Raw genomic sequence first — 23,028 nt, 5'->3', positions numbered from 1 at the left:
TGCCTGACGGATAGTGATGGCTATGCTACGCAACTTCGCCCTTTGTAGCCTTCATGGAAATAATACCAACAACAATTAAACAGTGTCTATTTGAAAGAAAAGGCTGGGTTCTAAATTAAATTAATTTATTCTTTACTAATCACTATAAGTACATTAAATAAACTAAACGTCATTTACCCTGCCCCAGCCCAGTCTGATCTTCCTTTCGTGTAGTTTCAACCATGATGGCATATTCCTAGGCAACGGATGAGCGTTAGGAAACCGCAGAGGTGCTGGTGGTGTCTTGAAAGGATCCTCTTTCTTCAGTTTAGTCAACAAATACTCCTTATTTATTTCCTTTGGATCCCGATATTTATCCATGTAAATGTTGAAAGCCTTGCGGCGAGGGAACCATTCTTGAGGCCTAATGTATGGTTCAGGGAAATCATATTCATATACTGGAAAAAAGGCAATTTATTAGAATAGGAAACAACAATAAATTAAAACTACATATGTTGTAAATTGTATATAATATGACATATTATTTTTAAACATCAAGTATGTTAACCAAATGACAACACTTCATATTTTAGCTTAGTGCTTAAAGCACAATTTAAGTGGCCATTTCGGTCTGAAATAGAGGATCACATAATTTTAAAAATATTTTATGTTCTGTTCACATCTCTTGACTTTTTTAAACACACTTTTAGGATAGTCAACATCAAAATTGTCTGCAAGTTCTTTTTTTTTTGTTAGATTGAAGAAAGATTCAGTGATGAGATACTGTTTTCAGTTTTGTCACTCCACTTTTTTTTTAATTTTGAGTTTTTCTTGTTTTGGTATTAGTTAAAAATGACATTTGTATATACTATAAAAACTAGTGATGTTGTTTGATTTTTAATAAAATATATCATTTTAATAAAAATAACAATTATTGACATGACATTGACAACTGTTTTTCAATTGACTGTACTTATTCATAATAAAAGGACTGATCAGACCAGTATGATAAAGAATTACTCTCAATTGAGGTGACAACCTTTGTACCAAGATCTACCTCTGGTAAATGTTTGTTTACATGATCAAAAAATTACATCAACAATCTACTTACTAGGCTCTTTTGTTTTCAATGTGTGATGGAAGAAGTCTCGAACAGTTTGATCCCAATCACATTGAAAAAAGGCCAACCCCACCGGAGTTATGGCATCTTGGTACTGCTTATACCATTCCCTAGTGATAAATGTCCGTTCTTCAAGTGGTGATGACTGGATAACTAAAAACAATTTCAGAATTAAGATTTACTATTTTTATTAACAAAAACAAAGTTTGAAATTTCTACTAACTTTACATGTGAAGTACATTAAAAAATGATACAAATATAACCAACCTTTTGGTAAATCATATGAAACATGTCCATCCTGTTTGTACAAAACAAACACATATCTATGGTAGCCAGTCCCTTTCAATGGGAAAGGACGTAAGTACTCTGCAATTGTGTCACCTTTTTCTACAGAGTCTCCAGGTATATTAGCCACCATCCAGTGCAAGTACTCTTTCTCACCCTCTGTTAAATGCCCATCTAAGCTAGTCAGAGCAAGAGTCCAGAGAGAATCACCATCAGATTCATAGCTAACAGTAGGATACTCAAGAGCTTCCGCTGGCTTAATGACATTACCACAGCACACGGGCAAAAATAAATCATTCTTCAAATTATACTGAATATCCAAATTCATGAAAGGAATAAAGTAACCTTCTCCATATAAATGTTCAAATACACCATAGTGTTCAGCAATTTGTCTCTTATGATAGGGTGAGATAGTTTTCAGCCAATCACTTCTGGCTTCAGATAAATCAATGCTTAACTTATGATTTCTAGCTAATTGTTCCAAATTTTTGTCAGTTTTCAAATTTTTCACATGCTGCAAACGCTCATTTCTTGAATCTGATGCAGATTTCCTGAAACAAAAAAGAAGTGTTCTTTTTTATCATACAAATGGAGAGTCATTGGCCATGGCAAGAGTTTGTGGTTATGCTTGACATGATGACCACCTATCTAATTCAAGAGCAACTCCAACAATAAGGCTATTGTGGCACACACTCAAGACTTCTTGGGTATTAGATTAGTTATGGAGTAAAACTGTTGTTTCAAACAACACTCCTTTAAACACTATATAACTATAAGGTAAATTGTTATTACTTTCTTGCAAAATGTGATAAAGTATTAAGAGATATTATTACTTACTTTATTCGAGGCAATCCTATATCAATTCTTGTACTATAAACTTCATCTTTGTAATTTAACTCATCCAATCTTTCTTTGATAGTTCTGCAATATATTGGAGCTTTGCCTCTTATTCGATGAGCTAAACGAATTTGTTGAAATTGGACACTCGATATCACACGGAATGTTTTTAACATTCTGTAAGTATTATAGTTATTTAAAACACTACGAAAACTAAATTTGAATGACTATTAAACAGTTTATGACTTGTTTACTATTGTAATACTGAAAATAAATTTGGTCAGTGATTTATTCTACGTGCACAGTTTATTTATTGTGTGAAAAGTTTTCACTTAAAGAAAGAAAACGTGAACATTTGTGCAACCATTGGATGAAATAAATTTGGATGGATGATGGATGACAAACGTGACAGTGACAGAATTGACAGCAGACATAATAGAGTAAATGGACCCTTACATAATGGTTGTACCTATGTTTTATTTTTCCGTGGTTGAACCAAGTTTATTATTCCGTGGTTGAACTGCAGTTGACTACTTAGACTGCTCTTGGCTGGCTCGTAGCTGACGAATACGATAGTATAATGAAGTTCCGCATTTCTACTAAATACAGTTTCATGCGATAGAACCAAACATTATTATATTACAAAGTTCGGCGCAGATGGCGCTACTGGTACAACTAGGGTACACAAATATTGGCACCTTTTGCCAATGGAAAATAATTTTCAATATTATTGAAGATTACGACTAAAATACTTTCTTCGTAAATGTGGTGCGATATTAAAATAAAAAAAAGAAGGATTGAATAGGCGTCAGAACACAAAGTATATACAAGACGTATTTGCTAAATGATTCAAGTCCATTGTAAAATAATACCTTTATTATAATTATTGAATATAGAAAATTTTGCAGCGCGTGGCGGTTGTCGTTAAATAAACGTTTTCGCCAACTTAGCAACTTATCAACTTCATCATACCAACGTATCAACTTAGCAATCATCATATCAACTTAGCAAAAGGCGCAATGCTTTTGTTTACCAACCATACAGTGTTGCACTCTGGCGGGATTAATGCGCAGTAATAGGTACGAACTCCGCTACGCTATTTCGAACGCCGCTACGGATGGTTTTCGTGGTGGGTCTGAAAGAGCCAGGAGCACCATAAGGTACCTTCCTGATACTAGCGAAAGTAACAATTTACAGTAAACGAGTAAATTGACTACCGATAGCTCTTAAATAACAAATAGTATCGATACTATCTAAAAAAAGCTCGTCACAGAAAACAATATTATCGATACTATCGTATCTATTATAGTATCGAGTTGCGATACTATTACACGTTAATAAATAGCATTGCCCGTTTTATGCTATCGATATTTTGACTACTTCCAAACTAACTATCGAAATGGCCTATCGATCGGCATACTTCACTAGTTGCTGGTTGGTTGGTTGCTGTTGCTGAGCTGAAAGATTGTCTGTCCGACCGATGGCAGTATCTACGTGCGTGTGTGATTTAATTTTGTTTAGTTCGGCGTACACAAGACCAAGTTTAAGTACACTGAAAGTAAAATTTAATTTATACTGAGTGGGATTCATCCATGAATATAATATTCATTAACAATAACATTATGTTATGTAGTGCTTTAATTTGAGATGCGATTGTGTGATATATAAGATTGATCCATCTTTTATGTGTGATTTTGTATCTACGACAGCGCGAAATTGTTAAAGATAATCAATAAATTGTTCGTCATTTGAAATGTACAATTATATTAATGATAAAATTGCGAAAAGTGATGTGTTAAACGATTAACCGAGACAATTTTGTGAAGAATGTTGACAGTGTAATCGTTGCCTTATTTATAAGGAGCCATTTACACAAAGCAAAAAGTCACGTAGGCTCATTGTGGTAATTTCGTCGATCATGTACGTAAAATTTATATGATTCAGTTGGAAAGCGTTTGCTTCACGTTTTGTGTTAATTAACTAAGATGGATATAAAGAATATACAGAAAAATGCCATGCAGAAAAGTGCAGAGTTCACTTTCACTGCCCCGCCGGAAGCTCCCGTGTTCGAGCCAACACTAGAAGAATTTTTGGATCCCTTGGGATATATAGCTAAAATTCGTCCTGTTGCAGAGAAAACAGGAATATGTAAGATAAAGCCACCATCACGTTGGCAACCACCTTTTTCTTTAGATGTAGATAAATTAAAATTTGTTCCAAGAATACAAAAAGTAAATGAATTGGAAGCCATAACTCGTCTGAAACTTTTATTTCTTGAAAAGATATTAAAATTTTGGGAGCTTCAAGGTTCACCACTAAAAATCCCTATGATAGAAAATAAAACTTTAGATTTGTACTGTCTTAAGTTTTGGGTGGATGAAGAGGGTGGCTTTGAAAACTGTAACAATCCAAAAAAATGGCGTAAAATCGCTAATGCTATGGGTTACAGTCAAAATGCAAACACCATGAATTTTCTTAGAAATAATTATGAAAAGATTTTGCTTCCATATGATATTTTTGAAAACAGTAAAGAAGACATATTGAAAACTGTTAAAAAGACTGAGTCAAAACCTGAGATTAAGGGTAGCACTGAACAGGATAAACCAGTATTTAAAGAAATATCAATAGATTCCATTGTTACAAAAATTGAAGATGAAAAACCACAATGTAGTATTAAAAAAACTAAAACTGGATCAGACAAAATTGACACTGACTTCACAAAAACTAAAACTGAGTCTGAAGAAACAAAACGTAATAGAGAATTACGTAGACTAGCTTGTTATGGTCCAGGGCCAAAAATGCCAGGATTAAATGATGAGGAGTTTGATATCACAAAGTCAAGGAAAAGACCCAGATATGAATTAGATCCATTGGCCATTTACACATGTGCTATCTGTCAAAAAGATAATAGAGATGACCTTCTGCTAATTTGTAATGGTTGTTCTGATACATATCATACTTTTTGCCTCAAGCCACCTCTAACATCAGTACCAGATGGTGATTGGAGATGTCCATGCTGTATAGCTGAGGAAGTTCACAAACCAGCTGAAGCATTTGGCTTTGCCCAAGCTGAGAGAGAATACACTCTTCAACAATTTGGTGAAATGGCTGATAAATTCAAGTCAGATTATTTTGGGATGTCTGGCCATTTAGTACCCACCAATGTAGCTGAAAAAGAGTTTTGGAGAATCATTTCTTCTGTAGAGGAAGATGTAACAGTAGAGTATGGTGCTGATTTGCACTCAATGGACCATGGTTCTGGGTTTCCTACTAAGTCTTCATTAAATCTTTATCCTGGAGATCAAGAATATGTAGATTCAGGATGGAATCTGAATAATTTACCAGTACTGGAAGGATCTGTGCTTAGATTTATAAATGCAGATATATCTGGAATGACAGTGCCATGGATGTATGTTGGTATGTGTTTTTCTGCATTTTGTTGGCACAATGAAGATCACTGGAGTTACTCTATTAATTATTTGCACTGGGGTGAAGCTAAGACTTGGTATGGGGTACCAGGAAGTGGAGCTGAGTTACTGGAGAATGCAATGAAAGCAGCTGCACCTGATCTATTTAAATCTCAACCAGATTTATTGCATCAATTAGTCACTATCATGAACCCTAACATATTAATGGCTGCAGGTGTGCCAATATACAGAACAGACCAGCAGGCTGGTGAGTTTGTAGTCACATTTCCACGTGCCTACCATGCAGGTTTTAATCAAGGTTATAACTTTGCTGAGGCTGTCAACTTTGCTCCACCTGACTGGCTTAAAATTGGCAGAGAATGCATTACACATTATAAAAATCTCAAGAGATTTTGTGTATTTTCTCATGATGAACTTATCTGTAAAATGGCTTTGGAAGGTGATCGTTTGGATTTGGAAACTGCACTAGAAACACAGAAAGAATTAGTCAAAGCCACAGAAGAAGAGGGCGCATTAAGAGCAGCTTTAGCTAAGAAAGGTTTAAAAAATGTGTGTAGAACAGCATTTGAGTTGCTGGGTGATGATGAGCGCTTATGTGAGGTGTGCAAAACAACCTGCTTTTTGTCATCAGTGTCATGTCCAGAATGTAAACAAATGACTTGTTTACAGCATGTTGATATGTCATGTAAGTGTGCAATATATAAAAAGACTCTTAATTATCGTTATGACATGGATGAGCTTCACATAATGTTGCAGACTATAGATTTCAGAGTTAACAGCTTTGATAAGTGGATGACAGATGCTAAAAATATTCTGTTGCCCACTGCACCAGATATTGGCAGGCTACAAAAATTGAAAGTTCTAGTAGATGAAGCTGAAGAACTAAAAATACCAAAGTGCACACTCTTGTCCACATTAAAAGAAGAATACACTAAAGCCACAGGTGAAGTTGAGCCAATTGTTATAGAACTGGATGATGATTAAATAACAAAGTTTGAACAGTACAAAGTATAATAGTTTATAATAGATTTGATTAGCTGAATCCAACCAGTGAAGTATTGACTGTTTCTAGAGTAAGAATGTTTTTTTTTTTAAATATAAATGCAGAATGTTTTGTAATTCTTCCTGTATGTATGTATATGTAGGTAATAATATAATTAATGATAAGCAGTCTCATAAAATTTATCTTAACATTTTCGAAAAGCCCTTTTTTCGAACAGTAAACAAGGCACAAAAGAAGTCAATTGTTATGGCTAATTATGTTTACTGTTTCCAAAGAGATATATTAATGTTAATTCATTGGCTTCAGTTAATACCGGTATAGACAACTGAAAAAATACATAAGTAAAAGTAATACACAGCTTCCTAATAATCAACTTGCTAAGTTGTTGACAATTATCTATTTAGTTCGTATTGTAATGTAGAATTAAAATTAGGTAATTGATAGACTGGACTTGTTTAACAAATTACAATTAATTGTTTATTTATTAGTTGGTGAATAAATATTATTTCTTTGTACTAAAAGAATGACAGTACCTAAGTAATATTTAATATTATGTATTTTATGTGGTATTAATAACATTTTTGTCCCACCGTATTTAAAGCTAGAATTTGAAGTAAAGTTGTATTGTAATTGACATTTATACTTTGTGACATTAGTAATTTTCAGATGTTTAATGTTTGAGATGTTTATATTATAATTTAAATTGTAACCACATAATTAGTAATAAGGGTACATAATGGCAGTCTAGATATAGCATACCTACACTGCAGTTAAAGCACAGAAGGTCTGGTATTACTTTAGTACTTTATGTAACAAGTTTTTACATAGCACAAGCGTGCATGTTCTATTGGGACTACGCCGCTTACTTAAATCAATTTGGTTGTCTTTTACCAAATAGGATGCCTATCGGTATATAAGTAATAAAATCGCGTTCTGTGTCCGGAGACTATGGGGTGTTCTGTAGGCTGCTGAGCCAGTGCCAATGCGTTGGCCAGTCAACTCAATCTCCACGCCATTTTGCGTTCTACTTAAATGTAACGTAAAAGGGCGATCTAACTTCAAAGAATATTAATATGTACTCAGAAAATAAATGTGCTGTTATTAGAATTTTTTAACTTCTTTAACGAGCGTATCTGCTGAAATTGGGCGATGTGCATAAAAGTCCAGTAATCTAAAAATGCATTCCTGTTGCCGCCATTTGTTTACTGATAGACCATATAAAAGTAACATTGAAAATCCTGATGAAAAATATATCTGATACCTATATACTCGATAGGACAACAGATTTTCAAGCACACGAACTACTATCCCGGGATTTATTTATTATATCCATTGATTCTATCACATATTATATTGAAACGATGCATTTTTTGCAAATTTCCCTTAGAAATGGTTGCGGTACGAGGCGATCAGGCACTTTATTAAAAACTTTAAACGCACTAAATGCCGTGTTTCTTTTCGAAACAGTAGATTGTCGAGTTACAATGTTATTGTAGTTATTCATAAACAATATCAAATCTTAGAATCAAATTATTAAGTATAATAATGCTACATATTATATTGTGTTGGCATAGTAATTAAATAGTATACACATCCTAGCATAACTTGATAAAATTGATTTAGAAGATGAACATTTATAAGTATAGTATAATTTCATATTTCACAATAAATATATACCTAATTGGAAACATTTTTCTTTTTGATCTCATTGCATGGTATATATTTAAATTTCAAAACTAATATAATTTTTAGGTATTTTGTCTTTCCTAAAATGGCCAGAACTAACTTGAGACTTTGTGATTGAGAGATAATCTAGGGTATTACATTTTATAACATGACTACTTTTCATCTAGAGCAGAAATACATCCCAAGAATACTTGCTTCAAAAAGCTAATAAATATGATATCTTGTTTCGAAGAAGGAAGTAAACACCATGATACTTCATGGACTTAGGATCAGAAAATGTCAATAAAGAAAGGATACAAGTACCTACTGTGGAGCTGTACCGTGCATTTTGTGATAATATAGTAATTGTCTGTAATCATATTTTTTTAAGAATATGTCTCACTCTCAATCTAGTTGTTGAGAATGTATTTATCTTACATCACATAAGGCTATGAAGTCACACAGGTACTTTTTAAACACTCTTTAGATTAATTAATATTAGTAGATTTTTATCTATAAGCGGAGTTGTAATTATTTAATAACATTATTGATTGACTGATTTAATTTTTATTATAATGATGATTGCTAATATTGTGTTTGTCAACAATATTGCACCATGTGGTGGAAGTTTAGGTTTCTTATTCGAATTCAGTGATTATTTTCTATGAACTGTGATTATTTTCTTTGCCGTTTGTCAAATTATGGTATGTGTAACTAAAACAAAATTAAAATTATTTGAGTGAGTATTATCTAGAAATAAATATGTGCGAAAATTAATTTTGTATCATTTATATCACATCACATTATTAAAAAAAAGGTTAAAACATTATTCCTCTTCTAGAATTCCAGCGGAACATACTTGAAGATTCTATGCCTCTTATTGAGTTTGCTGATATTATTGCTCTCTCTCATCTGAACACAGTCCCGGTTGTTTCCTCAGCCGTTGAGTGTCGGAGCCCAAGGTACTTTTTCGTGTCCACTTCGCAAGATCGTCGGCATCCTCGTTGTCAGACCATTGGCTCGCATATATAATGTTTGTATTATAGAAACTCATGGCGCGAGTAGGATAAATACAAAAATGGAGGTAATAAAAAATCAAAAATTCTTGTTAAATTCATATAATCAGGCTTGTATGAAACTGCATTAATAAGATTTAGCTTATAATATACAGGGCACTGGAGGTAGTTGCGTATGCAATAAGAAGAAATGGAAAAAAAACAAAGGCTACTTAATGGCTTCTAATGTATAATACATGGAATTAGTAGGTACTCCGTACAACGAAGTACTTATTAAATCCATGGTATACTACGAATAAACTCAGTTACCATTGCGGCCGAAAGGGAGAAAAATCAATGTTACGAAATTTGTTATTTTCATGCCATGTTTTTATGTGTGGCCAGTATGAATAAGTAAGTAGGTAGGTTAGTACCTACTTTCTTAATATTAATGGAGAAAAAAACCCGCCTGCATCAAGATCAAATATTTAGATTTATTTAACTTAAAATCCATAGGTCAGTTCCTAACTATATATGTATATGTCAACTATGTAGTTACAGCGCCTGTGTATTTTTTATTATACTTTAATATAAAATGTGCAAAACATAACATAAACTTAATTAATAAAAGTACCTACGCTATAATGAGTACTTGATTTTGGTGATTTCACATGATTTGATTATCACATTATATACTAAATCTAATAATGATCAATAATTATGAATAAGGAAAAGAAAATATATATAAAATATATATATAAATTATTCTTAATATACTTATATTAATATATTAAGAATAACATTTCTCAAATATTTTTTGAAGTAGGTACGTTACTGTAGAAATATATAACTTACTTAAGACTAGTCTAGAATGTAAACATATTAGTGTTTTTACACTATGGAAGATAGCAGCACCTTATAAATACAACCTTTGTTATACATTTCTACACAATGGAAGACATGACATTCAAATAAAAGTTAACGAAACCTTAAGCTCAATTTACTGTAATTAAATTTTGTTCTGATATCATTAGAAACACGTTGACTGCGCGCCTAAAGGATGCAAACCAGCGTTGTCTTAAATGTAGAATACTTGCACACAAAATTCACATCGAGATTCGTAAAACGCATGACACGTGTACAGTTGAAGCCGTCGTCAACGTGTTAACTAATTATCAGAATAAAATAACATATATACGTAGAATTGCAATCGAGAAAAAAAACACAAAAAAGTGTAGCACCATATACCTATATAAAAGTCTATTGAAACTTCGACAGTTTTCATGATTTACAATAAAGAGATGTATTAATCTATATGTTTGTTCAGTGCATTGTTACGTAGTGCCCGCGACACGAAAGGCTATATGTTATGCAACTATTAATAAAAGATTTACGTTTTGTGATTTTCTTTCGTGGTTTGAATCTAATTGTTATTTAAGGTATACTCTGCGCGCAAATATAATACTCCGCGCAATCCACGACGCAAAGTTTTTTTTTTTTTGCTTCAATGAAAAACTTCAATTAATCCTTAAGAAATATACAGAAATTTTAAAGCGCACGTTTAAATTAATCGGCCAAGAAAATATGTAATTATTGAAGTGAAGATTATGGTTATAAAATGCCATTTTATTTGTATTTAAAAAATATTAATCCCTGCTAAATTTCCAATGCGGCGCCTTAAAGAGATTCTAACTCCTAGCTAGTGTACCCTTATAATCCTGTGTGTTATTATAAGCAATATTAAATAAAATACTGTACGAGATAAAAAGCAGTCTTATTAGGTACTTTAAATATTGCATTAAAATTAAACATTTCATTATAACTAGCAGCGTATTAAATTAGTGTAAAAGTTTCAAAAGAGTTACCTATTCATTGGTAAAGTTTAAGTACATCGTTATATTGAATACAAGTATCACAGCAATGTTATTACAATAACTAGAATAAATATTGATAACATAATTATTATCTCGTATTAACAGTAAAAATTGCTAACATGACAACATTGTATAAGTATGCATAAATTAAAATATAGAAACAAGAAATGCAAAAGGCAGTCTTAGGAAATAAATAGTGCAGTATACTTATGCTCAGCTTATTAAATATATTGCTTTTAATTAAAAATATTCTAAAAAGCCACTTTTCTATGTTGGCTAATGATTTTCAATCATCTGTCAATGCGTTTACAATTATATTGTATAATGTTAATTAATACAATTATTGAATTTATAAATGCCAAATTTAATTTTCATTGAATGATGAATAGTTAAATTTGCTTCTTGCCTAAACCAGTATGGTCCGTCCAATGTCTCAAAAAGAACTAAGCATGTTAATCAAGGCGTTTACATTTTTCACTTTGATTGGGAGGACATTAACATTATCATGATATATAAACATGTTTAGCAATTAATATAAATTAGAATATGCTGATTAGACGAAGATTTTACTTTTTGCTGATTTAATACTAAAATGCTCGATGCGATTGCATTTTACGCTCTTGAACAAAAAAATAATTGGAAATTTAAGCGAAAATATGTTTTGTCTAAACTATCAATGTCAAATAATGTAAAATTACAGTGACAAATCATGTTTCAACTTTTTTTTATAGACAACCGGGTAAGACCTTCACTTTGTGTTCTAAAACCTAAAATCAAATTATAGGTGGCCTTACAATCAATCATAATGTCAAACTTTACGATTATGAGAAGTGAAAAAAATAGTGATCACCGTTGAGACCGCGGGTAGAAGCTGTGTCAGTTGATGGCGGTGACGGAGTCCCTCATCTCGCGGCCCTTGGTCTCGATGGGCAGCGCCAGGCTGGCCACGGCCGCCAGTAGCGCCGCCAGCGAGTATACGCCCGTCGCTATTACGATCGAATTCTTTAGGAGCACCTGAAAATGCAATGGGTTTTTAAATCATGGAGTTGGTTGTATAACATGTCCATTTATAACACGGTTTACAATATGTAACAATTGTTGAAAAGGGTTAGAAGCTTTACGACTACATCTCAATAAGACTACGTAGACAAACAGACTAGATCGCGATTGGACTAGGTCTCAGAATGACAAAGAATGTAATTTATTGATGTATGGGATACAAATTGACCGATCAGCTTAAGTCGATTTTTGTACAAGCTTTTCTTTAGTTTCTTTACCTGTCTCAATGTTTGTCTGCAATCAAATTTTGCAAGTAAAATTTCACCTATTTCCGCTTGTCTCATAGAGTTGAGAGAAAACTCTTAGACCGTTTGCTGCAGGGACATGTTTTTTTTTGTCACGCGTTGAATTCATGTTACATTCAGTGTAATCTATGGTCAAAGAAGGCACACAGCGTCAGCACTGTAGTGATCTGTCGGTCGTATATTCTTAAAAGCTGTGCCATTAAAATAAGTTACTAACATAGTTTTATTTATTGAAGCGGGATAGGGTGTGACCGTACACGCTAGCACTCTTCATACTATAATTATACTGACCTGTGCAACGTAGGGCGTGATCATAGCGCCGAGCCTCGCCACGCCGCTGCAAGCACCCACAGCCGTAGATCTCAAAGCAGTCGGGTAAACCTGCAAACAATGTTGATCTGTTTATAACAACTATATTGTACGAAAAAATACATCAATTTATAATGTGTTTAATTTATAAAGTGGAATGTAACACCATCTTATTCACTTGAGCTGTCGATTCAATCTGGCTAGGAATCCGAGTTTTACACCTAGTAGTTTTCACACCTAGTTTTATTATCTAGATATATACATTTAGGCTTGAATAGACTTGTATTTATTTTTTTGGCATTATTACAAAGTTTCGCTGTAACAAAACGTATTACCTATGTCACGATAAATATTTTTAAGATTACTGAAGAAGGAAAATTCATATTTGACGAAAAATAATTAAGGTAGAAGAAGTAGTAGCACTTACAGGAAAATATCTTCATATGTATTGTTATATTGGTTACAATCAGCTGTTTGTTTAAGTGTACAAAATCTTAAACTACCTCTTCTCTGTCTCTATTTGTAGATCGTTTTGATTCGTCACACGAGTACATTACACTACATGTGGATATTTATGAAAAATATGTTTTTCTATTTTTAGAATTTACTTACTTAATTTAGATAATCACGTAGTACGAAGTATCAATAAATGCCGGTTTTCATGAAATTTGGCAGAGGTAGACGAAACTTTCCGGAGTGACATAGGCTACTTTTTAAATTATGGTTTTACTCGGGCGAAGCCGAGGCAGCCCGCTAGTGTAACATATTTTGAGATTTCACAAGGGTATTAAAACCTTAGGAACTTACTACAAGGTACGTTACAAGGGAATCTAACCCGTAGAGCGAAAATAAAGAAATTTCTGAAGGCCTTCTTTCTGAAATACAGATAAAGTAAAATTCAGGAAACCGTAAATATATGAGTACATTAAAAAAAAAGCAAATTTTACCGAACCTGTGGTGCGCGAGTTCAACTCGCACTTAACCAGTATTTCTCTTTATATAATAAAGTATTATTCTTCAAACATTAAATACCATCTGTTTAAACAAATAGCTTATTGGCATTTGTTAATCAAATGACGACTTTGTTCCTTATGTATGTTACGACTAAACCCTTATGTGCGGCTGGCTTGACCTAGGTGCAGCTGGTCTCAGTTTGTTAAACTTAGGTGCAGTCTACTTATCTTGGGCTAAACCTAAGTTTAGTCGTTATCATTCTGGCTAGATCTATATGCAGCCGGTTGCAGGTGGCTGCACCTAGATGATAAATTCTAAACCCAGGTCCAAGATGAGCAGGCTACACCTAGGTATGTAATCGTCAGAGACCTGATGCACTTAGTTCTAATCAGAAATGTTACGGCTACGATAATGGCTTAAATTGGGATATTGTTCATAATTATTATAGTTTGGGCTATCTTATTTATTACATTGCCTCGACATTATGAATATTGTCGTGTGGATGGTGGGAATTGAGATGTTATTATATGATTTTTATTATTTGGATTATTTTTTTTTATTACGGAAACACTTTTTTATTTTATGCTACTAAAGTACTATAACAGATAAAGCTTCTGGCGACTATAATAATAATGCCTTAGACGATTTGTTTATTTTAGCACATTGCTCTCTCGTTTTGGGCATCAATAAAAGTGCGCGGGCATTTGTGAGAGCGTCCAAATTAATCACCTGGTCCATAACATATGTATACATTTTACTATATAAATAAACTAAAACAGCGCAATTTGCCTATTATATTGCTAACATAGTAACGTGACATATTATGTAAAAATATCGGTATAGGTAAATGCAGTATTAAATTTACTTGACCCAATTTAGTAAATTTAGTCGCTATATGGCGTCATTGTCATTATATGCGAGTAGAATAAGAGCTTAGTGTTTCTTTTTTCAGTAAATTTAATTTAAAAAATTTATTCTTTTTCAATTAGCTTTTTTCTATTACAGGATGTCTCTAATCTCAGCTTCGTTGACATCCAGAGTGCTGGTCAAGACTGCACAAGTCATCTTGATCGGAGCACTGACTTCTTTACCATTCAACTTACCAATTTGGACGAGGGACGTTAAAATTCAAGGTAATAAAGGGATGTACAGTCGACTCTGTACCCAGCATGGATCTATATCCACGAGAATAGAGGGGGATTCGCAACGAATCTGGGTAGGTTGATGTGATGTTGATTGTACAAGACAATAGCTAACATTCTTTAAAAAAATATTTACAAATTTGATATCATTGGATAACATTGTGCAGTGAATGAAGTAAAAAATAAGTGCAGGCTAAATAATCAAACCGAGACTACAAAACTGTGACGTTACAGAAATAACTCGTGCAAGCTCCATATTTTTTGTTTTTGATATTAGAATAAAGTGTCCGATTTGATTGGTTGGAAAATAGCATTGCCGTGGAGATAAATAAAGATAATCAAATACTTTCAGATGCCGACACCTTCGACTTTATTATAGTAGGGGCAGGCACGGCTGGTAGTGTGTTGGCAAACAGGCTATCCGAGATTCAGAATTGCAGTATTTTGGTTATAGAGGCTGGAGAAGATCCGCCTATAGAGTCAGTAGTAAGTAATTACAAGTAAAAATTATTCATTTATATTCAGAAAATTTTCTACTAATATTATAAATGTTTGTATGTGAGTGTGTGTGATGTTCGTTCATCGTGCAAAATCTACTGAACGGATTTCAATTAAATTTGTGTACAAGGGTAGAAAACCACCTAATATAAATATTACTTTTTATACCGAAATTGGAACAGAGGCGCTCGGAGCAGCGATACATACACACATAAACATGAAACCTGATATGGGTCAATGACTAACTCATGCACAATTTAAAACCGAAAAATATGTGTTGGCAGCGAAAACTATAGATACTGCACATATTTCGTTTTCCTCAAACAAAAGAGATAAAGTGTATTAGAAATACAAGAGAAGAAATGTGACCGAGTGCTAATATCTTTTGTCCCTTCTTTTGTTTCTTCTGTTTTTCAACTTTAGCTACCAGGTGGTTTCTCACTACTACAAAAAACAAAATACGACTGGAATTACACTACCGAATACAGCGAGAAGTTCAGCCTCGGTCACCTGGGAGAAGTATGGGAATTACCTTCTGGGAGGATTTTAGGGGGAACAAGCTCAATAAACCATTTACTTTATGCTAGAGCGTTTCCATCTGACTTCGACAGTTGGGCAGAAACTGCAAACAACTCTGGTTGGAAGTACGAAAATATAGAAAGATATTTTTATAAATCAGAAAAGCTTAAGGATGAAACCATTATGAATTCAGAATTTGAAAGATATCATGGATTACATGGTAATATACAAACAGCAAGAGAACCAGATCCAGTGGTTGATAAATATCTAGACGCTATCAAAGAAATTGGATATAAAGTTCTATTAGACACAGTTCATCATGTATTAGCTTTTTCACAACCATTGTTCTTTATTTTCGACGGAAAACGTCAAAGCACAGCGCAGACATATTTGCTGCCGATAAAAGATGATAGAAATAATTTGTATATTTTGAAAGACACATTCGTAACAGAAGTCGTGTTTAACAAAAACTTAGCAGCAACAGGAGTATTAGCATTGTCGAAAGATAATAAAGTTATGAGATTTTACACAAGAAAAGAAGTTATTCTGTCAGCCGGAGTTTTCAATAGTCCAAAAGTGTTAATGCTATCAGGTATTGGACCAAAGGCTGAGTTAGAAAAGTTAAGCATTCCAATACTTGTAGATTTGCCCGTCGGTGAAAACTTTCAAGACATCACAGGCGTGTTTTTGATAGAAAATATACAGAACTTACAAACTATAATACCACCAATGAAACCGCCAACACAGTTTCCAACTCCTGGAATAGTAGGTTACGTAAATCTAACTGAAACTGTAAACAGACCTACCTACCAACCAATAGACCTTGTATTCCAAAATACCTTGGTGTTTTCTCAAATATGTTCAATTGTTTTTACGTTCAAAGACGAGATTTGCGATAGTATTATCAAACAAGTAAACGAGAGGGAGTTTTTGTTAATGCTACCATCAGTTTTCCATCCGAAATCTCGCGGGAAAGTAGGATTGAGAAGCATAAATGCAAAAGACGGTTTAAAAATACAAGCTAATTACTATTCTGATGATTCTGACATAGCTAAAACTATAGCTGTGATAAAGGATAATTTGAAGATAGAAAATTCTACGTTTTACAAGAATGTTGGTGCAGAATTTGTAAAGATTGATCTACCTGAATGTGAAAAGTATGAGTATAGAAGTCAGGACTATTGGAAATGTTATATAAAGTATATGTCTTTTTCGCACTACTATTACACTAGTACTTGCTCTATGGGCTCTGTAGTCGATGGTGAACTGAACGTGATTGGAGTTAAGAACCTAAGAGTAGTAGATGCTAGTGTCATCCCGTACAGTCCCAGTGCGAATCCTGAAACTACAGTGATAGTAATTGCTGAAAAAGCAGCTGATTTGATTAAAAATAAATATTATGATTGAATTGTTGTCTAACTTTTTTTAAATAAGTCCATCTAGAAGATGGCTTAACTTTATTGCAATATTTAATAGTAAAAACCAGAAAGTTCTAGTTATATATAAAGGCTGTAGTAGTATAGTTTTGGAAAAATAAAAATACCTCAGGTGTGTAGACATAAGCGGCTTGAAACAACCCGGCGATGATGCCTCGAGCCACGAACAATATGCATGTCAGGAATGTTCGGCTGAAAATAAAAGAATTTATAATTTATTCATAGATTTATCTACTTTTACAACTACTCACATATTTAAACTATAGCTAAACATTTCATCTATTAAATCGACATCTCGGTCGAATAAACAGACTGCCTTACTGTATATGTTGAAGCAAAGTACAGTTTTACCAATTTAATTTACAGTAGACGCTTGTAGTAAATTTTTCTTATTATACTTCCATTGTTTTTTCTGTTCCGTCCGTGAGAACAGGTCTCTTAGCACTTTAGGAAGCCTATTTCCAACTAGACTCCCCAAATAAAATAATAAATCATATATACGAAGTGTACATGTATTTTATGACAGATTTAAGTAGTTGTACTTCGTTCGTAAATATTATGTGGTAAATAAAACGCTTTATTATTATTGTTAAGGGACTATGTGGTTTTCCTACATAGGTAAAGTCTAAAACTAGTGGTATTTGGCTGTTAAATATTTTAAAAGATCCAATGTCATAGAGGACACTGAAGGTTTTATATTAATTAACTCACTTATCATTGTAAATCAGCACGCATACGCAAATGGCGAATATGACGAATTGCGACGCCATAGTTTTTTTCCGTCCAAACTTCTCAATTATGAAAATGGTGGCGAAAATTCCTGGAAACAGAATAAAAATATTATATCATGCGTTAAAACTATGTCTATAACTCACTCTCGTATTAACGTGTTCCTAGTTGCATTCAAGGCTGTGACGCCGCGAAATGAATCTTAAAATTATGAAGAAAGGTAGGCAGGTGGGACGTGGTAGGTAGGTAGGTACCTGGGAACTCAGCCAGCGTGGTCCACAGCAGGTCCATGTAGTCGGTGGTCTGCAGCGGGCGGCAGTCGGCGGCGCACGTGTCCCCGAGGCTGTCCGGCTCGTTCTCGAACAGCTCCGTCGTCATCAGCACCAGCCCGTAGTAGCAGAACGCACAACACATCCTGTAAGATTTCACCTACAATTTGTATAATCTTCCTCTCTTTAGGCCGCGAAATCGAAGATATTTGTAATAAAGCAAGATTTTTTTACGAAAGTTAAATTTTTTGCGACGAACTTTTATTGTCGTCCTCTGACGAGAATAAAAGTCGTTCGAAGATCTCTAGATCTTGTTGCATTCAACGCGTGACAAAAAAAAATATTCCGTGTCTATCCGTCCGTGCTCTAAGCCGTTGAAGAGTTCACTCATTCTGGCTAGGAATCCGAGTCCATCTAGTTTAATTATTTACGAGGTAGCTCTGTACAACACGATTTTAACGCTATCAGTTCTTATTTGTCATGTTCATGATGTTATTTTTTCATCTTACCATATAAACCACAAGAGTAAGCTGGTGTTCCTGAGATGCGGTATGAGTAGATGTTTCAACCGCCCGCGCTGGCCGATGCCCACAGAGTCGTCGCACACCAGCCGCCCGAGCAACATCGGACGACCGTTGTCTTGTGCTATCTAAATAAATAATGTTAAACAATAATAAGCTAAAATGTCTATTGAAATTAGTACTGTTTTTGTACTTAGTTTCATATTTTGGAGTAATTATATTAGTATAATTACATTATTATTGTGTATATAAATAAATAAATAAATGAAGCTGGTAGTGTAGAAAAACAGCAATATACAGGGTGTTACTACTTTATAGACTAAACGAAACATGAGGTATACACCTCATGTTTCAAAATTAAATGTTCTTATTCTTACTGAGAATCTGTAATATTTTTGATTAAAACACACTGGTGTGATAAACTAAATAATGTATTTTAAAATATTATTTTTACTTGTTCTAAGGTAGCTAATGCCTTGTCTGGTTGCCCACTAGCCACGTGATATCTTGCTGATTCAGGTAACCACTGCAATAAACAAGCAATTTAGTAGGTGATTTAAGTGTGTCAATGTATGGGCAACCTAAAAAATGCCTACTGTAAGAAAACATACATTCTTGTATCTAAGATAAATATCAGTTAAATATGTACAGTTTCTGTTAGCATCACTGTCAAGCGAGGTCCTCATTCACCACGGCTGAGATTCAAAGACAAATTCAAATTTGTCACAAATCTTATAGCCAGTATAAATGTGTTATGATCTCGCCACTAGCGCCCCTAGTAGGGAATTCATAACACATTTACACTGCATGGTCCCAATGAGAAGATGACGTTAATAGAAAATGATACTTAAAGCGTCCTCTTACATTGATATCAGATTAACTGACAGCTCGCTGATATAAATGTGTTAATTTCGATTGGGGTAGATGACAAGGCCAGAAAATTGCAAAAAATATATCTACTCTAGATAAAATATACCTGGTGCCCATTGAATTTTACATCCAAAATAATGTATTTCTAATGTTTAATTTAAAAATACTCACTGGACATATGAGGGCAAATATCAGAAGCGGAATAGTGGACAAAGCGAGGAGCCAGTGAACTCCTAGAGTCGGCATGACGACCAGCGCCAGAGCTACCTCCAAACATGCGCCCAGCGCCCAGAAACACTGCAATTACAAGTAGCATATACTATACTGATAAGAGTCTTTGTCTCTTCTGTCAGGACTCGGCTGTCAACAATTGGCGTCTCTATCTTATGTAAAAGAAACTATCACTTTTCCATATTACTTTAGACGTTTTCTGATAGTATCGGGTAAAAAACTTCCTGAATGGTTTCGAGAAAAGTGGATAAGGTAAGGCTGTGTCTTATTGGTCAACTCGTTGGGAGGCAGGGCCCTCAGACCTCAGATAATAAAACTGTACATGATTTTATTTGTTATTGAATAAGCACAGGAAGTGCTTTGGAGACAAATATACTATGGAATAACTAAAATAAACACTTACATCAAGAAGAACGACACATTTAGCCCTTTGTTTTGTTGGTAAAAACTCAGCATATAATGTTACCCTGAAAAGGTTTAAAGAATTTATTACTCACATGAATATAGAGGTTTTACTTACAGAGAATATACAGTGTATACAATATATCTACAGTGTATATAATACATATATTTTTTTCAGTGAGCAACACATGATTTACATTTATTTATTTGCATAAATAAAATGAAAATCTGACCACTTCATTTTGTGTGAAAGGGTAACAAACATTACATACAACAACAGCCTCAAACCTAAATAACTTTCGCATTTAAACATTGATAAAGTTTAATAGATTGTTTTTTTTTTGTCTTATATATTAGTAGGTATGATTTAGAATTACTTACGATTGTGGCACACAGCCAATAGCAAAACCAACAAGCCCTCGAAGGAACAACAGCCAAAGGAAGTTAGGTGCAATGGCACTTAACAGTCCATAATAAAATAAAAGTACACCACACATACTGAGAGCCTGAAAAGAAAAATACATTTTATGTTATCAAATAATCCTGTTAAAAAGTGTGCATATATTTAATCAAGTACAACAATAAAGAAAAGGTTAGGATTGTCAGCATGTTGACTGAAACAAAACTTGCATCGCGGGTTCTACGAATTTGATAATGATCAGAACTGCAAATGCAAGCATGCATTGAAGTCACTACATTTTAACATAACTAAATTTTTGTCTGCATGTGGAATATAAAGTCTATCTACCTTTTCTCAGCAATCAACTAAATACAACACATCAAGACACTGCACAGACCTCTATGCCACGGTACTAGCAGGGAATTTACAATGTTTTTGGGTAGGTGTTTGGGTAGCTGACTGTACTTATAGATAATATTACTTACAGTTTTTCGTCCATAACGGTCACTGATATTGCCCCAAAAAGTAGAGCTCAACATCATTCCCATGAATACAATTGTTGTAGTTAAAGCTTGTTGATACCTGAAAAAATATAATTTTACATCTGAATAAATTGTAAATTTAAAATAGAATATGATTATCAGAAGCTATTATAATGACATATATGTCATTAAACAATTTCTGAGGACAATATGACAGTTGAATTGAAAAAATGATTACTATTTTAAAGTTATCAATTGTTTATAGTCTCGGTTCATTTGTTAAAGTGACTCACAGGAGACTGCTAGGAGTATTTTGTGGAATGGCACATATACTGTATATGAAAGTGCTTTTGTGTGTGAATAAATTGTTAAAAAATATACAATGATCCTATTTAATTTGTTACTAATATTTCTAATGATGATGACCAAATGAAGTTTAGTTAAACAAGTAGGAAAGCAGACCCTGGGTTCTGAGACTCAACAGTTCAGGAAGGATATGGGAAAATGCTCAGATGAGAAATTTTCACAATATAACATATAAAACTTCAGTATTACTTGCTTATATTCCATTCACAGTGCAGGGCTGGAGACAATATACTAAGGATAGTCATTTCCATTGAGTCTGCCATCCAACACAATCCTGTACAGAGCGACAACTTTACTTGGAACCATCCAAAGCCAAGTGCGTTTACAGCCTGTGTTACCGTAAATGTATCTAAAAACAAATAATTGAATATGTATAATAAAATGAATGTCAAAAGTTTAAAAAAGGATGTATAAAATACATACATGACTGTTTATTTTTCACTGAGACACGCTACTAAAAAGCCGAAGAAAATTACTTACCATCCGGCACTACCGATACCGAAGCCATTTCTATCTCCTGTGGTGGAGGCATACTTTGGGAGGGAGTCCGCGGACCTACCCCGCTGTCATCCAGGTCTTGATATCCCTTGGCACGACCCATTGCTGATAAATATATTTAGTCAACAAATTTCATTGACGTGGATCTTGGTATAACGGGAATTTTTGTGTCAAGGTATCTCCATTGATACATGAACAGCGTTTAAGAATCAGTTTTAGATGCTTGCTTATATTTTAATATGGATGTTGCTTTATTTCTAACTTATGTTCTTAACGTGAAAGACAGCTTAAAACGTACTAAATTAAAAACTTTTGCACTTCATTGCGTTCATTGCATTTCACTAAACAACACAAAGTAGTAAACAATTGTGTCAATGTCAAAGTCAAACAAATGCCTCTACTTGTTATTGTCTTACTTGTCATAAATGTCAATGGCAAGTGTTGCCTTGCTGTACAATGAACGTTAGTACAGATTTTATTTTAATTTATTTTGTTTGTTTTCACAAAATCTGTAAAATTTGACAGAATGATAGCATATTTAATGGTAGACAACTGATGAAATTACTTTATTTGTAAGAGAGGTATAGACAAAAGTTAAAACTTGATTTGGCTTATTAACGTTTGATGCTTTTGCTTCATCATAATTTTTACAAAAATACAATGGCGGCAGGCGGCAAGAAGTTGTAATTGTTTTTTGCTATTTGAAATGTGATGAGAAAAGTAAGTAGAACTATAAGGATTTTTGGATTTGTAGTAAGCATGTTTGTTCTTGCCAAATAGGTAGGTAGACCTACGACGACTTCATCGCAACCAACTCATCTATCGTAAATATCTGGCACTCTCTGTTCAGTTGATGCTTATGTTGCATTCAGTGGTTCTTGTACTTAGCGTTATTTGCAAGGAGTGCGAGAA

General features: G+C 33.7%; 4 protein-coding genes across 4 annotated transcripts; 2 read left to right on the top strand and 2 right to left on the bottom strand.

Annotated features, from left to right (window-relative positions):
• Positions 1 to 108: 108 nt before the first annotated feature.
• On the bottom strand, positions 109 to 2,623 carry mRpL38 (mitochondrial ribosomal protein L38). Its single transcript, XM_053756691.2, has 4 exons — positions 2,222 to 2,623; positions 1,367 to 1,935; positions 1,091 to 1,252; positions 109 to 437 (listed from the first exon to the last, which is right to left on the bottom strand). Exons 1-4 carry the CDS (start codon positions 2,395 to 2,397, stop codon positions 163 to 165), a joined length of 1,182 nt encoding a protein of 393 aa, XP_053612666.1. The 5' UTR covers positions 2,398 to 2,623; the 3' UTR covers positions 109 to 162.
• Positions 2,624 to 3,694: 1,071 nt separating this feature from the next.
• LOC128676583 (lysine-specific demethylase 5-like) lies at positions 3,695 to 9,094 on the top strand. The gene has a single exon (XM_053756768.2). The coding sequence runs from the start codon at positions 4,207 to 4,209 to the stop codon at positions 6,631 to 6,633; it is 2,427 nt and encodes an 808-aa protein (XP_053612743.1). The 5' UTR covers positions 3,695 to 4,206; the 3' UTR covers positions 6,634 to 9,094.
• Positions 9,095 to 10,800: 1,706 nt separating this feature from the next.
• Positions 10,801 to 22,469, bottom strand: LOC128676591 (uncharacterized protein). The gene is made up of 13 exons (XM_053756780.2): positions 22,099 to 22,469; positions 21,808 to 21,967; positions 21,256 to 21,352; positions 20,752 to 20,876; positions 20,372 to 20,435; positions 19,909 to 20,034; positions 19,322 to 19,393; positions 18,856 to 18,995; positions 18,332 to 18,492; positions 18,060 to 18,168; positions 17,456 to 17,540; positions 12,782 to 12,871; positions 10,801 to 12,200 (listed from the first exon to the last, which is right to left on the bottom strand). Exons 1-13 carry the CDS (start codon positions 22,217 to 22,219, stop codon positions 12,063 to 12,065), a joined length of 1,488 nt encoding a protein of 495 aa, XP_053612755.1. The 5' UTR covers positions 22,220 to 22,469; the 3' UTR covers positions 10,801 to 12,062.
• On the top strand, positions 14,497 to 17,320 carry LOC128676590 (ecdysone oxidase-like). Its single transcript, XM_053756779.2, has 4 exons — positions 14,497 to 14,596; positions 14,759 to 14,886; positions 15,248 to 15,381; positions 15,817 to 17,320. The coding sequence occupies exons 2-4, from the start codon at positions 14,760 to 14,762 to the stop codon at positions 17,317 to 17,319; spliced, it is 1,764 nt and encodes a 587-aa protein (XP_053612754.1). The 5' UTR covers positions 14,497 to 14,596; position 14,759; the 3' UTR covers position 17,320.
• Positions 22,470 to 23,028: the final 559 nt, after the last annotated feature.

Source organism: Plodia interpunctella, chromosome 16 (assembly GCF_027563975.2).
Source record: "Plodia interpunctella isolate USDA-ARS_2022_Savannah chromosome 16, ilPloInte3.2, whole genome shotgun sequence".
In the NCBI taxonomy this organism is placed as follows: Eukaryota; Metazoa; Arthropoda; class Insecta; order Lepidoptera; family Pyralidae; genus Plodia; species Plodia interpunctella.
Note: the sequence above shows the minus strand (reverse complement) of the source record. Positions and strands in the feature narration are given on the sequence as shown.